This window comes from Capricornis sumatraensis, chromosome 15 (assembly GCF_032405125.1).
Source record: "Capricornis sumatraensis isolate serow.1 chromosome 15, serow.2, whole genome shotgun sequence".
Lineage (NCBI taxonomy): Eukaryota > Metazoa > Chordata > Mammalia > Artiodactyla > Bovidae > Capricornis > Capricornis sumatraensis.
Window position 1 is genome coordinate 65,689,600 of NC_091083.1, and position 13,523 is coordinate 65,703,122.

At 44.0% G+C, this 13,523-nt stretch overlaps 1 protein-coding gene across 1 annotated transcript; it reads left to right on the forward strand.

Moving 5' to 3' along the window:
* Positions 1 to 1,041: 1,041 nt before the first annotated feature.
* On the forward strand, positions 1,042 to 9,824 carry BPIFA2 (BPI fold containing family A member 2). Its single transcript, XM_068987734.1, has 7 exons — positions 1,042 to 1,189; positions 2,923 to 3,055; positions 4,316 to 4,420; positions 5,352 to 5,504; positions 7,759 to 7,840; positions 8,897 to 8,960; positions 9,794 to 9,824. The coding sequence occupies exons 1-7, from the start codon at positions 1,042 to 1,044 to the stop codon at positions 9,811 to 9,813; spliced, it is 705 nt and encodes a 234-aa protein (XP_068843835.1). The 3' UTR covers positions 9,814 to 9,824.
* Positions 9,825 to 13,523: the final 3,699 nt, after the last annotated feature.

The following is a 13,523-nucleotide window of genomic DNA, read 5'->3' on the forward strand; positions in this document are numbered from 1 at the left end:
CTCAGTCTTGGCACAAAGTCCTCTCCATATCCACTTATCCAATTCAATCATCCTGGGTGACCTTTGCTTCGGAAGTCTCTCTGCATTCACTCTGGACAGGGGTTATTTTCATTGGAGTCTCCTTGGATGGCTCTGGACACAGGGCTTGTTTCCGGGGGCAGCCTCCCTGCCCATCGCCATCTGGAAGATATAAGGGCCATCAGCACCTGGCGGAATTCAGGAGGCTGTGCAGGCGAGCAAGGACTCTGTAAGTATTTTCCTCCAAACCTGGGAATGGTGGGCTTTCTACCTAATGTCGCCTCACCAAAGGCCTTCAGAAGGCTTTGGGGGCTGAAGGCAGAGGGATTGGTTTAACTCAATTATCTTGACTAGCATAAATTGAGAAATGGATTCAACTAGAAGAAGTGCCAAACTGACATGAAAAGCTGGCTCATGATGTGGTGCCCGTTTATTTACTCATACTTTTATTCAGCAAACTTTATTTTGTTGTAGTGAGCGAAGAGCAGGGTTCTTACTTGTGTAATGAATTCAATAGTGAGATACATCACAATCCCTCCTCTAAGGGGTGCACAGCCTGATGGGAAAGGCAGCCAAGTCTTCCCTAACTGGTACCCAGGACTGTGGTCATACAATGAAGGCAGCAAGATGGTGGAGTGGGGCCTCCTAACCTAGACTCTGGGAAGAGTCTAGAGTGATCTTCCTAGAGGACATGATATCTTACTGAATTTGGAGTCAGTAGGAAGTGACTCAGGTAAAAATGAAGAGAAGAGAGAAATGTTCCAGGCAGAGAAACCAGCATGTGGTAAAGAGCTCTGACCTGGAGTCAGGCGTCATTTTTCAAATAGCAGCTCTTTCATTCACTAGTTGTTTATCTCTGGGCAAGTTGCTCTAACCTTCTGACCTGCGCTGCCCATCTGAAAGAGAGGAGATAACCCAAGCACTGTTGAGTGTAACAGTCACAGGTGCTCATCCAAGATCCCGTCTCCCTATAGATAATTCTTACTCTTGATCCTCCCATGACTGTCCAGGTGTCAGGACAAGATGTTTCAGCTTTGGAAACTTGTTCTCTTGTGCGGCCTGCTTGCTGGGACCTCGGCCTCTCTTCTTGACATTCGTGGCAATGATGTTCTGGGGAAGCTGATATCTGGTCTTGAGAGAGGACTTGGCACCTTCGACAGTACACTTGAAAGTGAGTTAACAAAAGGGATGGTCAGTGGCACCTAGGAGCTTCCTGCTAAATACTATGCCTGTATTACCAAAGGCTGCAGCAGGGGCTCTCTTTATGGGTTGTTTACTAAGAGGGATGACTAATTGGTTCCTGGGTCATTGTTTATTATTTTTCTAGAAACAAGAAAAGATTAACTGAATATCGCTTTACATCTTCAGTTCAGTTCAGTTCAGTTGCTCAGTCGTGTCCGACTCTTTGCGACCCCATGAACTGCAGCGTGCCAGCCTCACCAACTCCTGGAGTGTACACAAACTCATGTCCATTGAGTCGATGATGCCATCTTCTATCACAGTAAACTTTTCTAATATGTTCGTAGGAGAAATTCCTAAAAGTGACATTTCAAAAGTTCAAAACTATGCATATTTTAGCAGATATTGACAAATAATAATACCCTATGCTAACATTTTCTCCAATAGTGTATGAGATTACCCTTTTTGCTACTTCCTTGACAGCACTGAACAACTGAATTTTTTGCCAGTCTCACAGATGAAAGGTTATAATTCATGTCGCTTAACTTCTCTCTAATTCTGAAAGAATTCATTCATTTTTTCACATTTTCATAATTATGGTTAATTACTTAAACATTTTATTTATATCTGTAGCATGTTCTTTCTCTGGGCCATTCAATTTACTTAATACTTTGTATTAACTAATTGGAAAAGGATTCCTACCTAGAATAGGTAGCTTTAAAATTACCTGCCTTTCTAGTTAATCACATTTCCTTGTAATTCTGATTTCTTGAAAGAACTTGGCCTTCTTTTCAGTTTCTGGAAACATTCCCAGCATCCTGACAAACATGCTTTATAGGGGAAATTATTTTCTGTATATGACTTCCTTTCAAACCTTGCCAGGGCTTGAGCAAATGTCAAAGATATAGGAGGGACCCACTTTCCAGTTTCAGTGCTGATAAAACTGAGCTCAGAAGCAAAAGTGTCTAAATTATCTATAGGACCAGATGGAGTTTCCATCTCTGTTTCCATCATTTTAATTAGGTAGATATTGTCCATTGCAGAGCCAAGTTAGAGTACTCTGATTACATATCTCTTCCTGTAGCCTTTTATGTATTTTTTTTTTTTGAGCTGGTTGTTGCCTTCCTGTTTCTCATTTGAATTCTTTTCTACATGTATATTCTGAACTCTTTTCAACTGTGCCATTCTACATCTGCCATGCCACTTCCTCTATCAAATCCCTCTTTTCTCTGAAAGACCCTCTGTTAGGACTCTCTGTCTTCCTGCTCCTGAATGAATCACTGCTTTCTAGGCCTGCTATCCAGGACTCCTACTTGCCACTTTAATAATTTGGAGCCATATTTTTTCTTTGATTCTACACTTTCCATTTCTTATTTTACTCTCAGTTTATTCTGTTTGTATGAGCATCTCCTTAATCTTCACTACTAGAAGCTGATGTGCAATCAATGGCTCAATGGATTGATTGCCTTGTGGAAATGATGAGCAGATATTAGCATGATATTAGCATGATACTAGGAACAAGGTCTCCTAGCTGTATGACTTTGGTCCATTTCTTAATCTTTTGAGCCTTTATTTCCTCATCTGAAAGTGCAGATAATATTAATATCTGTTTTATGGAGGTGTTATAAGATGAAATAACATAGGCAAGTAGTCTCATTTAGTGCCTGTTGCCTAAGAGCTGCTTCTTAAGTTGTGTACTGCACTGAATGGAGATTGTTTTTGCAGCTATCTTTCAGAATTTGAAGACTGATTTGGAATCCAGGTGTTCAGAGGAGGTGGTGGAGGAGACCCAGGAAACTGAGAATTTGTTGGAACAACTCATTTCTAGAATTTTTCAAGTAGTGAACAGGCTTACAGGGTAAGTTGATGCTTCATGTTGGGGATTTTTGTTCCCAGAAAAGAGAATACATATCTTTGGGGAGGTAAGTTTAATATAAAAGAAAGAAAGATGAATAAACCTTGTGTGTTCTTGCAGAGCAGAAGCAGTCCGAGGCCAGCTCTGCCAGAGCCTGGGGAAATTAGTCAGGGCTGCAGGGCCTGTGAGCATCTCATGGGTCTGGACCCTCCCATTCTGTGATTTCAGCGTCAGGATGAAGATTCTCTTCTCTCTCACCTCTATCTATTTGCTGATGCCTAAAGTCCCTTTTCTAAGGAATAAGACTTTTCTTCTCTGAATATAGCTGAGTATAAAAGTCTGAATGGCCTCAGGAGAGAGAAAACTAGAATTCAAGCCATGTATATAGGTGGCGCCACACATAACATCTTGGAGTCAGGCAGTTCTGGGTTCAAAATCTGTCTCTGCATAAAAAGAATGAAATAATGCTGTCTGCAGCAACAAAAGGATGGACATAGAGGTTATCATACTAAATGAAGTAAGTCAGATAGAGGAGAAACAAATACCATATGATACCACTTATATATGGAATCTAAAATATGATACAAAGATCATATATAAAACAGACTCGTGGATATAAAAACAAACTCACGGTTACCAGAAGGGAAAGCAATGTGGGGGAGAAATTAGGAGTTTGGCATTAACATATGCTAAGTTGCTTCAGTCATGTCCAACTCTTTACGACCCTGTGGACCATAGCCCAACAGGCTCCTCTGTCCATGGGATTGTGCAGGCAAAAATACTGGAATGGGCTGCCATTTCCTACTCTAGGCATTAACATATACACACTACTATATATACAGTAAACAACCAGCAAGGACCTACTATATAGCACAGGGAATCATACTCAGTATTTTGTAATAACCTATAAGGGAAAATAATCTGAAATAAAATTACCTCTGTAATTATACATATCTATATCTGAATCACTCTGCTGTCCCCCTGAAACTAACACAACATTGTAAAGCAACTATGTATCAATTTTAAATAAACATGCTGGCTTTGCCTCATATTCACTCTTGGCCTTTTGAGGGAAATCACAGCCGTTTGATCCTCAGTCTGCCATGCCATCCAATGGAAATAATCCAACCCCTGAGCAGGGCTCTCATGAAGACCAAAGCAGGCAAGGTCCCTGAGGCTCAAATCTCAGCACAAAGCTGGCATAGAGAAGAGCCAAGCAATGGCTGTCAGGAGTGACAATGGTGAATTGTGGTTTTTACACAGGGTGAGAATCAGAAATGTCCAAGTCCCGGATATCACATTCGAAGCAATTGCTGACGACAGCGCTAATGTAAAGATCCCCATCACTGCTGATGTCACCGTGAACCTGTGAGTAGCCTAGGAATCTGAGGTTTGAGGCAGCGAGGTATGGCCAATAGGTCTCCAATCTGGAATCAGGCACTTTTCCACCCTGCTCTCTTGGTCTCCTAATCAGTAAAATAAGGAGGCCTTTGCAACTCCTAAATCCTAACCTTTAAATTGTTCTAAGAAACATTGCCCAGAATGAAATCTTTTAAAAAAAATCCTCCATGAAATATATTTCCAAAATCATAAAATTTAATCTAATGATAAAAGTTGAAAATTTGAGAAGACGTGAACATTTTTAACCCTTTGGCCAAGTTTCCTCCTGCATCATTTTGTCTCTCAAGATTCTCTTTAAGTAGCAGTGATCAGTATGGGCCATATAGCAGTGTACAGGTCGTAATGAAGGGCATGAGAAAATTATATGGAAACTGTAATTTCTAAGTATTTTAATTGCTTTATAAATAGAAAGAGAAAGGAAAATGCAGATGTATAGAAGAGTCTTTATAAATTAAGTGTACGATGATTTCATCATTGAACTATCATATAAGATCTTGGAATAGTTACTTAACGTCTCTATACCAAATATTTCCTCATGCTGAAAGTAGAGATAATGATAGTGTTTCTCCCTCATGGTACTGCTGTCAAGATTAAAAGGCTTCATCCAGGTGAAATACTTTTGTGAAATACTAACACAGGGTTTGTACTCAAGAAATGTAAACTATTATTTTTATTTTATTTATTGGTGTGATATTGTATAGACATTTCATACGAGCCAAACTCATGTGGCCAAGAGAAGCAATACCTAATGTAAGAATGCAGGTTCCATAAAAAATTTACACACTATTGACTTTATCCATAAACATCCCATGCAATGGCCATCTAGAGAGAGAGACTCATGTGGGCAATGTGAAGAGACTTCTCCACCTCTGTTCACTGTGAATCTTATTCCCTGTAGGCCTCTGTTGGGTGAGATTGTTGACCTGAACCTCAAAGTGGACCTCCAAACTAGTGTCAGCATTGAAACGGATGCTGAGACTGGTGACTCCAGGGTGGTCGTGGGAGAATGCCCCAACAACCCAGAAAGCATCTCACTCACGGTGCTGCACAGGTGAGGCTCACACGGAATTCCAGAGGAGCTGGGACTCATAATTTCAGCTCTATTTCTAACTTTGGAAGGAGTAGAATATGGATTAAAAAAAGAGGGGGTGGGGAGAGAGTTCAGACTCTGGAGTTAAGTTAGCTTTGCCACTCACTTGGGTCTTTGTAATCGATTTAGCCTATAGAAGCTTTAGCTATCATATCTGTATACTAAGGTTGGTAACATTACCTAACTCATAGGCTACTATGTTGACCAAATGAGAAAATGCAAGTGTTTAGCATACTCAGAGAATATTTGGCCAAGCACATACTAAGCTTTCAGTAATAATAATATCCATTCTGATTTTCTGTCTCTTGGTTCTTCCCATTACTAAGACAGGGAGTGTTGACCTCTCAAACCATTTCTGTGAATTTGTATATTTCACCTTTCAGCTTTATTTGTTTATTTCACCTTTCAGCTTTATTTGTTTTTGCTTCATGGTTTTTAATACTCTGTTGCATGCACATTTAGCATTGTTACATCTACTTGAAGAACTGACCCTTCTCTTATTATATACTGTCCCTCAAAAAATAATAATAACAATGATAATATACTGTGTTTACCTTCTTACTTCCAGTTAAGAGTGGGCAAGAAGAGTAATCTCTGCCATGGGCTCTAAATTCAGACTGCCCTAATCATCTTCCACTCAATGGAAGATTCCCAAAATGAGATGTTGGAAAATTAATTCTCTCCATTTAAATCACTGATCTCTAGTAACCCACAAAATCTAGATCTTAAACTGTGTGCTTGAAAGAGCAGGCTTAGTCCAGGAGTGAGGGTAGAGAGAAAAAGGCTGACCCTGGTCCTGGCAGGGAGAGGAGAAGTGGTCTGGAAGCTGAAGAGTGGGGCAGGTTGGCCTTGGCAGGTATCAAGGCTGAGCCATGAGTAGAGGTCAGTCCATCCTGCTCCAAGAAGGGATCTGATCACAGATTGCCTAGAAACCCTCCAAAACCAAAGATAGGCTCTGCAGCCTACCATCACTTGGAAAGACTGTAAGTCCAAATCCCTGATCTCTACTGGACACTGCCCAGCCTCTAGCGCCTAGGAAATCATACAGCCTTCTGGGTCTCAGTGACCGTATCTCTGAAATGGCATTCCACTCTGCTGCTCCAAACCCTCAGGGGGCCTGTCTCTCCACTTTGGGTAGAATCTCAGGCCCTCCCAGGGCCATTTAGGCTCTGCCTGATCGGGGTCCACCCTCATATCACTGTGCTCTCCCCCTTGCCCACTCTGCCCTAAACATGTTAGCTTTTGCTCTGAGTCTCAGAAAAACTCCTTCCACTCAAGACCTCTGATGGGCTGCTCTGGCACCTAGAACACCTATCCCCCATCCCATCTCAATGTACATCTCATCATTCAGGGTCTAAAACAAGGTTCCTCCTATTTTCTCTTTCCAGATCTACTCTCCCCCTTCTGAATGCCTGTCACAAGTGGTCATTATATATTCAATCGTATGTTTACTTCATTTATTCTTCCAGCCAAAAATGTGTGGAACAGCTGCTCCATGCGAGGCAGCCAGCATTCTGAGCTCTGAGGAATTTGTTGGTGACTGCAGGCAAGGAGCTTATTCTCATGAAGCTTAGTCTCTTGAGGGGAAGGCAGACAGGCGAGCATTCAGTACAGCAATAAACGGCTCACACGGGGAATTTCAGATGGCAAAGATCCCTGAGTAGTGCATCACACTTAACAGGATGCTATAGTACAAAGTGTTGTGAAGTCCTTCCTTAGGCAAACAGTCAGGGAGGGCTGCCCTGAGGTGGTGAGAGGAATGCTGAGAGCTGAAGGTAGGAAGGAGCCAGCCTTAGGGAAGCTTGTTTAATATGGGGTTGGCCAAAAAATTTATTTGGGGTTTTCCATAAGATGTTACAGGAAACTCAAAACGAGCATTTTGGCCTCTAATATTTAGGGACCATAATAGGAGCTGCGTGTGCTTTGTTCATCACTGTGCCCCAGTCAGGCTTGGTTCCCAGCATAAATATGTGCTGACAAATAAATGAATGGATGGCTAGATGGGTGGATGGATGAAAGAATGGATGGATGGATGGATGGATGGAAGGATGAGGTCTCAGGGTTGTGATGAGACTCTAATGAGCTACTGGGGTGGGCTGCTGGTCAACCATGGAGTTCTAAGTGATGATCCCGCTGGGTAGAAGTTCAAACAAGTCACCTGACTTCAAGGTGTTCCACCATTCACCAACGTTTATCAATTTCCTCTTTTCTCCAGACGCTTTGGATTGCTCAACGATGTTGTGGACATTGGAGTCAACCTTGTGAGGAGGGTGGTGTCCTCTGTAGTGCAGGATGAGGTGAGTCACCCACTCCTGGGGGGCAAAGCCACACATGGTGGGGGCAGGTGTGTCATTCCATGGGTGGGCTGTACTCTCTGGGCACCTTCCTTTTTGAAGGGCCAACTTCCCTTTGAGTTGTCCGTTGCTACTCCCTCCGCCCCACTTCACTCAGCCTGGCCTGGGGAGGAGAAGAGGGGCCCAACATGAGCTGAAATCACTGGGTCCCACACTTGAACCATTTGCCATACCCATGGACTGCCAGTACGCCTTTCAGCTAATATTTTTCTTATTTCAATACAACTTTACTTTATTTATTTAAATATCAAAACTACATACACCTTAGGTCAGATTCTTATGTATCATATACAAAACTGTCTGTACCATGTGCCCTAAATTCCAAAGATTCTAAATTATTTACTCTGGAAGGGGGCTAGGAATCTGGGGTGTTTTTTTTTTCAATCCTCCAGGAGGCCCTGAGATTTACTGAACTGGAGCGTCACTGCTCAAACTGTGGATGTCAGACCAGCAGCACTGACCTTCCCTGGGCATTTTTTGGAATGCAGACCCTTAGGTCCCACTCCAGAACTGCTGCTCATTAATGCATTTTAAAAAGATCCTTGAGGAGTTGTATACACACAAAATTCCCAGGGCCCCGTTTGACCCTCAAGGTTTCAGAGTCCAAAGGACAAGGTTCCTAAGAGCACAGGGATCTGGGATGCTTATAGTCTAGATACTTAAGGTACTGGGATTCTAATGTTCTGAGGTTTCTGGGATTCTAGTGTCCTCTGGATCTCAGATATGGGCCTTCTAAGTTTTCATGGCTCTAGAGTCGGACACGACTGAAGCGATTTAACAGCAGCTGCAGCAGCAGACTCCTAAGGGTGAGAAGTTCTGAGGCCCCAAGTAGTGAGCATCTCTGTGGGTGGCGGGCAGGGTGCGCATAACAGGTAATAACCAGTCCTCTAACTTCTCCCATCTCTCCTCTCCCTCCTCACCTCCTCACCTCTTTCTTTCCTTCCCTTTTTCCATTTCTCTCTGTGTGTCTCTCTTTCCCTGGCTCTGTGTGATCCTCAGCTGTGCCCACGAATCCGCGAACTCCTTGAAAGCCTGGATGCAGAGTGTATTAAGAAACTCATTGGTAAGTCATAGCCTGGGGAAGCAGTGAGGGGGCTCCCTCTGCAGCCTCACAGGGGCTGGTATGCCGCTCTATGCCTACAGCACCAGCAGGTCTGGTCAGGGGACCCTGGAGAAGCTGAGAAGTCAGAAGAGTGTGATTAGAGGGGTCCCTGCAGACTGAGGGTCTCTGTCGGTCTTTGAGAGCTTCTACTGCCCTCCTTTGTCCCACTGGCAGAACCTGCTGCCCAGAAAGATGTGAGAAAGAGGACAGGCCAGATCTGGATCTGCTACTTAGCAACTGTGCAGTCCTGGTCAACTGGCTCCACCTCTCTGAGCCTCGGGTTCCTCCCAGGTGAAAGGAGATTATGAACACGGCTTAGCTGATGAAGAGATTTAAAGAAAAGGCCTAATATCCAGTAGGCATTGATGATAAACACCATCCCTTCCTTTTCCCTTCTTATAAGGAGGTGTGGTTTCACCCCCAGCCTTGACATGGGTCTCTGGCATCGCTGGGGTTGCTGGGGCTATGGGCAACAGAAATGGGATGAGTGAAGCATCATGGCCCTGAGGCAGTTCTTCTAGAAAATAGCCACAGACCTAGTTCATTGGGCCATTGATCTGTGCTTCTTATATACTATCTCACTGGATCCTTGCAATGACCCTGTGGGGATGGGTAGTGTCAGGATACCCATTTTACAGATGAACTAGCTGAGGCTCAGATAGATGGAGTGACACACAAGCAGTCCCGTGGCTGTCAAGTCTGACCTGCTGGAGGCTGGCAGTCACTGGTGTCTGATCTGTGTTTGGCTTTCCAGTGCTGGAGCCTGAGAACTGCTATTCATTGTGTTCCTTCAGGTGAACCTCAGGAAAAATGAAGGGCACAGATGAGGAAACCGCTGGGATGCCTGCCCGCTGGTGAGGGCTGGGTCCAGGGCCCTGGGCTGAGAGAAAATGAGACCCCCCACAGGGGCCCGTGGAGAAGCAGAAACAAGCTTGGCTTCTCCTCTTTCTCTAGTGGCAGACTCAGCCCTGATCTCGGTCACAGACCACCTCCTGAGCCTTAATCTGACATGCAGATTGTGCTCGATTCTGCCCCTGACTGAGCCCGGGACGGTCAGCCTGAGCTTTGACTCCAGTAGTTGACTCAGCCCTGACACTGGTCACAGATAGAGACCAGATCGCATCTCAGTCTGATCCCTGATCCTGATCATACACTGAGCCCTGAACCAGGCTCCTCTGGGCCTTGCTCAGTCTTTTCACATCGGCCATTGTTGCTAAGGTGAGGGGGGTGGGAGGGTGAGGGGATGAGGGGGACTCAGAGCCAGGTGCCAGAGAAAGACCCCAAACCACAGGTGCCAGTCCCTCCCCAAGCCTCAGAGCTCGCAGGGTTTGTGGGGAAGTACTCCAGGAGCTGTGCCTGCTGAATGCAGCAGCAGGTTAGGGTCCCAGGGTGTCCACGCCTCACACCAGGGTCTCCTTCCAGATTGGTTCCGGGACTTGACTGAATCTCTGTACCGTCTTCCTCTGGGACGGTCGGTGCTGCCACCATCCCCCAGGAGTGACAACTGAGCCCAGTCAAAGGACACCTCTCAGATACTCGTGCTCACAGTCAGGACACCCTATGCCTATCACTCTCCACCCCCAGCAATAAAAAGCCCTTTCAGCACCTCCTGTATGGTCCGTTGCATTCTTCCAATGGGATTTTGGGGAATGTGGGATATGTGCAACCAGGTAAGCAGAGACCTGGATCTGAAGCTGGAAGGGAGTTTGGGGATTATCCAGCCTCACCTCCTTGCCTTACAAGTAGGAACACTGAGGCCCAGGATGGGCAAGAAAGTGACCTGAGGTGTCATAGAGACAGCCTCACTCTGCTTCCGCTACAGCACCACCATGATGGAGGGCTGCCTTCCCCAGCACACCTGACCTCATGACCTCCTCACAACACCCTTCTGCTCTTGTCCCCATTGTACAGATGAGGAAACTGAGGCTCATAAAGGACAAGAGACATATCAAGGTTACAGGGTAGCAAGTGGCAGGACTAGTTTTTAAAGCCGTGGCTATGGGATCACTTGCTCAGAGCGATGATGTCCCATCTTCCAGTATTCAGCCACCTCTCCCCAGCTCCTGCAGGTCCTGATGTGTGATCTCAGGCAACTTACTAGAACCACACTTCTCTCACCTCCCCAATGGACTTAACAGTAAAACCTCCCTGTTGCACTGTTGTGACGATTGAATGAGTCAATGTGTGGAAAATGCTTAAGCAGAGTCTGAGACCTGGTGAGCACAAGATGAATGTCAGCCTCAACACACTGGAATTACTGTCAAACGGTGTGGAGAAATCCCATATTCAATCTTTATACACTCTATCTCACTCGATTCTGATTTCTACTGAGTGATGCAGTGAATGGTTCTTGGAGTAGGTGTGGCAACTGAGTCTCAGAGATGTGAAGTGACTTCTCCAGGGCCACACAGCTGGTCAGAGGCAAAGCTGGGTTCCATTTGAAGTCAGCCTTCTCCAGAGCTGGTTTTCCCCCTGCTGGCCATAGCAAAGGGATGAGAGTTTTCCTCTCAGCCTATATTTTGTGACAATCCTAACTCCCACAAACTAAGATCATGGCATCCGGTCCATCACTTCATGGCGAATAGATGGGGAAACAGTGGGAACAATGGCTGACTTTATTTTGGGGGGCTCCAAAATCACTGAGGATGGTGATTGCAGCCATGAAATGAAAAGATGCTTACTCCTTGGAAGGAATGTTATGACCAACCTAGAAAGTATATTAAAAAGCAGAGACATTACTTTGTCACAAAGGTCTGTCTAGTCAAGGCTATGGTTTTTCCAGTGGTCATGTATGGATGTGAGAGTTGGACTATAAAAAGAGCTGAGTACCTAAGAATTGATGTTTTTGAACTGCGGTGTTGGAGAAGACTCTTGAGAGTCCCTTGGAGTGCAAGGAGATCCAACCAGTCCAACCTAAAGGAGGTCAGTCCTGGGTGTTCATTGGAAGGACTGATGTTGAAGCTGAAACTCCAATACTTTGGCCACCTAATGTGAAGAGCTGACTCATTTGCAAAGACCCTGATGTTGGGAAAGATTGAGGGAAGGAGGAGAAGGAGATAACAGAGGATGAGATGGTTGGATTGCATCACTGACTCAGTGGACATGGGTTTGGGTAGACTCTGACAGTTGGTGATGGACAGGTAAGCCTGGTGTGCTGCAGTTCATGGGGTTGCAGAGTCAGACACGACTGAGCAACTGAACTGAACTAACTCCCACAACAGTGCACAAGGAGGTCTCACAATTCAGGACTTCTCTTGAGCAGTAGCCCGCTTGGGTCAGTGCTGAGCTTTTGTCCAGGCTGTTCCACCAGCTGGAACATCACTCCTTCTCTCACTCCATCTGTTTCAATCCTCAGCCCTACGCCTCTGCTCAGGAGGTGTTTCCTGCTGAGTGGGGGCCACTCCTCAATGTTTCCCCAACTAAGAGACCATGTTTTCCAGCTGGTAGGTCTACCCAAGCTACCTTGTCATCATTGTCTCATAGAGACAGAGAATACAGGAAGTGTCAGCTCTCATAACAATGGTTTACACATTTTAACAATTTTTTTTCCATTTTTAGTGAGAAATAATTGACATTCATCACTATATAAATTGAAGGCAATGGTTTGATTTCTCTGTATTATGAAATGATTATGACAATAGATTCAGCTAACATTCATCTTGTCTTATAGGTACAATAAAAAATGCAGAAAGAAAGAAAAACGTTTTTTCATTGTGATGAGAACTCCTAGGATTTGCTCTCAACAACATTCCTGTATATCATGCATCACTGTTAGCTTTAGTCATCATGTTGTACATTACATCCCCAGTATTCATCTGTTCAGAATTGTAAGTTTGTACTTTTGACCATCTTCTTCCAATTCCCTCTCCTCCTACTCTCCACCTGTGGTTATCACATCTGATTGCTTTTTCTATGAATTTGCTTTTGTTTTTAGTTTCTAATTATAGATGAGATCACACAGTATAGGTCTTTTTCTAACTTATTTTATTTAGGATAATGCCTTTAAGAGCCAGCCATGTACTCACAAACAGTAAGATTTCATCATTTCTAATGACTAAATAAAATTCTCTCTCTCTCTCTCTCTCTGTATATATATACATATATATTATATATACCATAATTTCTTTATCCATTCATCCATCAATGTATATTTAAGTGTTTCCAGGTATACTGCTAGAAACATAGGGGTGCAGAGATCTTTCTGAGTCAGTGATTTCATTTATTTTGGAAGTATTTACAGAAGTATTGATAAAATTGCTGAATCATATGGCTCTGGGCTCTAGTTGGGAGAGTTTTCGCTGCTGATTCAATCTCCTTACTAGTAATCAGTCTACTCACATTTTCTATTCCTCCCTGATTCAGTCACAGAAAATTGTATGTTTCTAAGAACTTTTCTATTTCTTTTAGGTTGTCCGGTTTGTTAACACTATGGTTGTTCATAGTAGCCTCTTAGGATTCTTTGAATTTCTATAGAATCTCTTGTAATGTCTCCTTTTTCACTTATAATTTTGTTCATTTGTGTCA

What these genes read in the sequence shown, in the direction of transcription:
- BPIFA2 (XM_068987734.1), top strand. Translation starts at nt 1,042, where the DNA reads ATGTTTCAGCTTTGGAAACTTGTTCTCTTGTGCGGCCTGCTTGCTGGG. An exon ending in CTTCGACAGTACACTTGAAA is followed by an intron (nt 1,190 to 2,922) that starts GTGAGTTAACAA and finishes TTGTTTTTGCAG; the next exon opens with CTATCTTTCAGAATTTGAAG. An exon ending in GTAGTGAACAGGCTTACAGG is followed by an intron (nt 3,056 to 4,315) that starts GTAAGTTGATGC and finishes GTTTTTACACAG; the next exon opens with GGTGAGAATCAGAAATGTCC.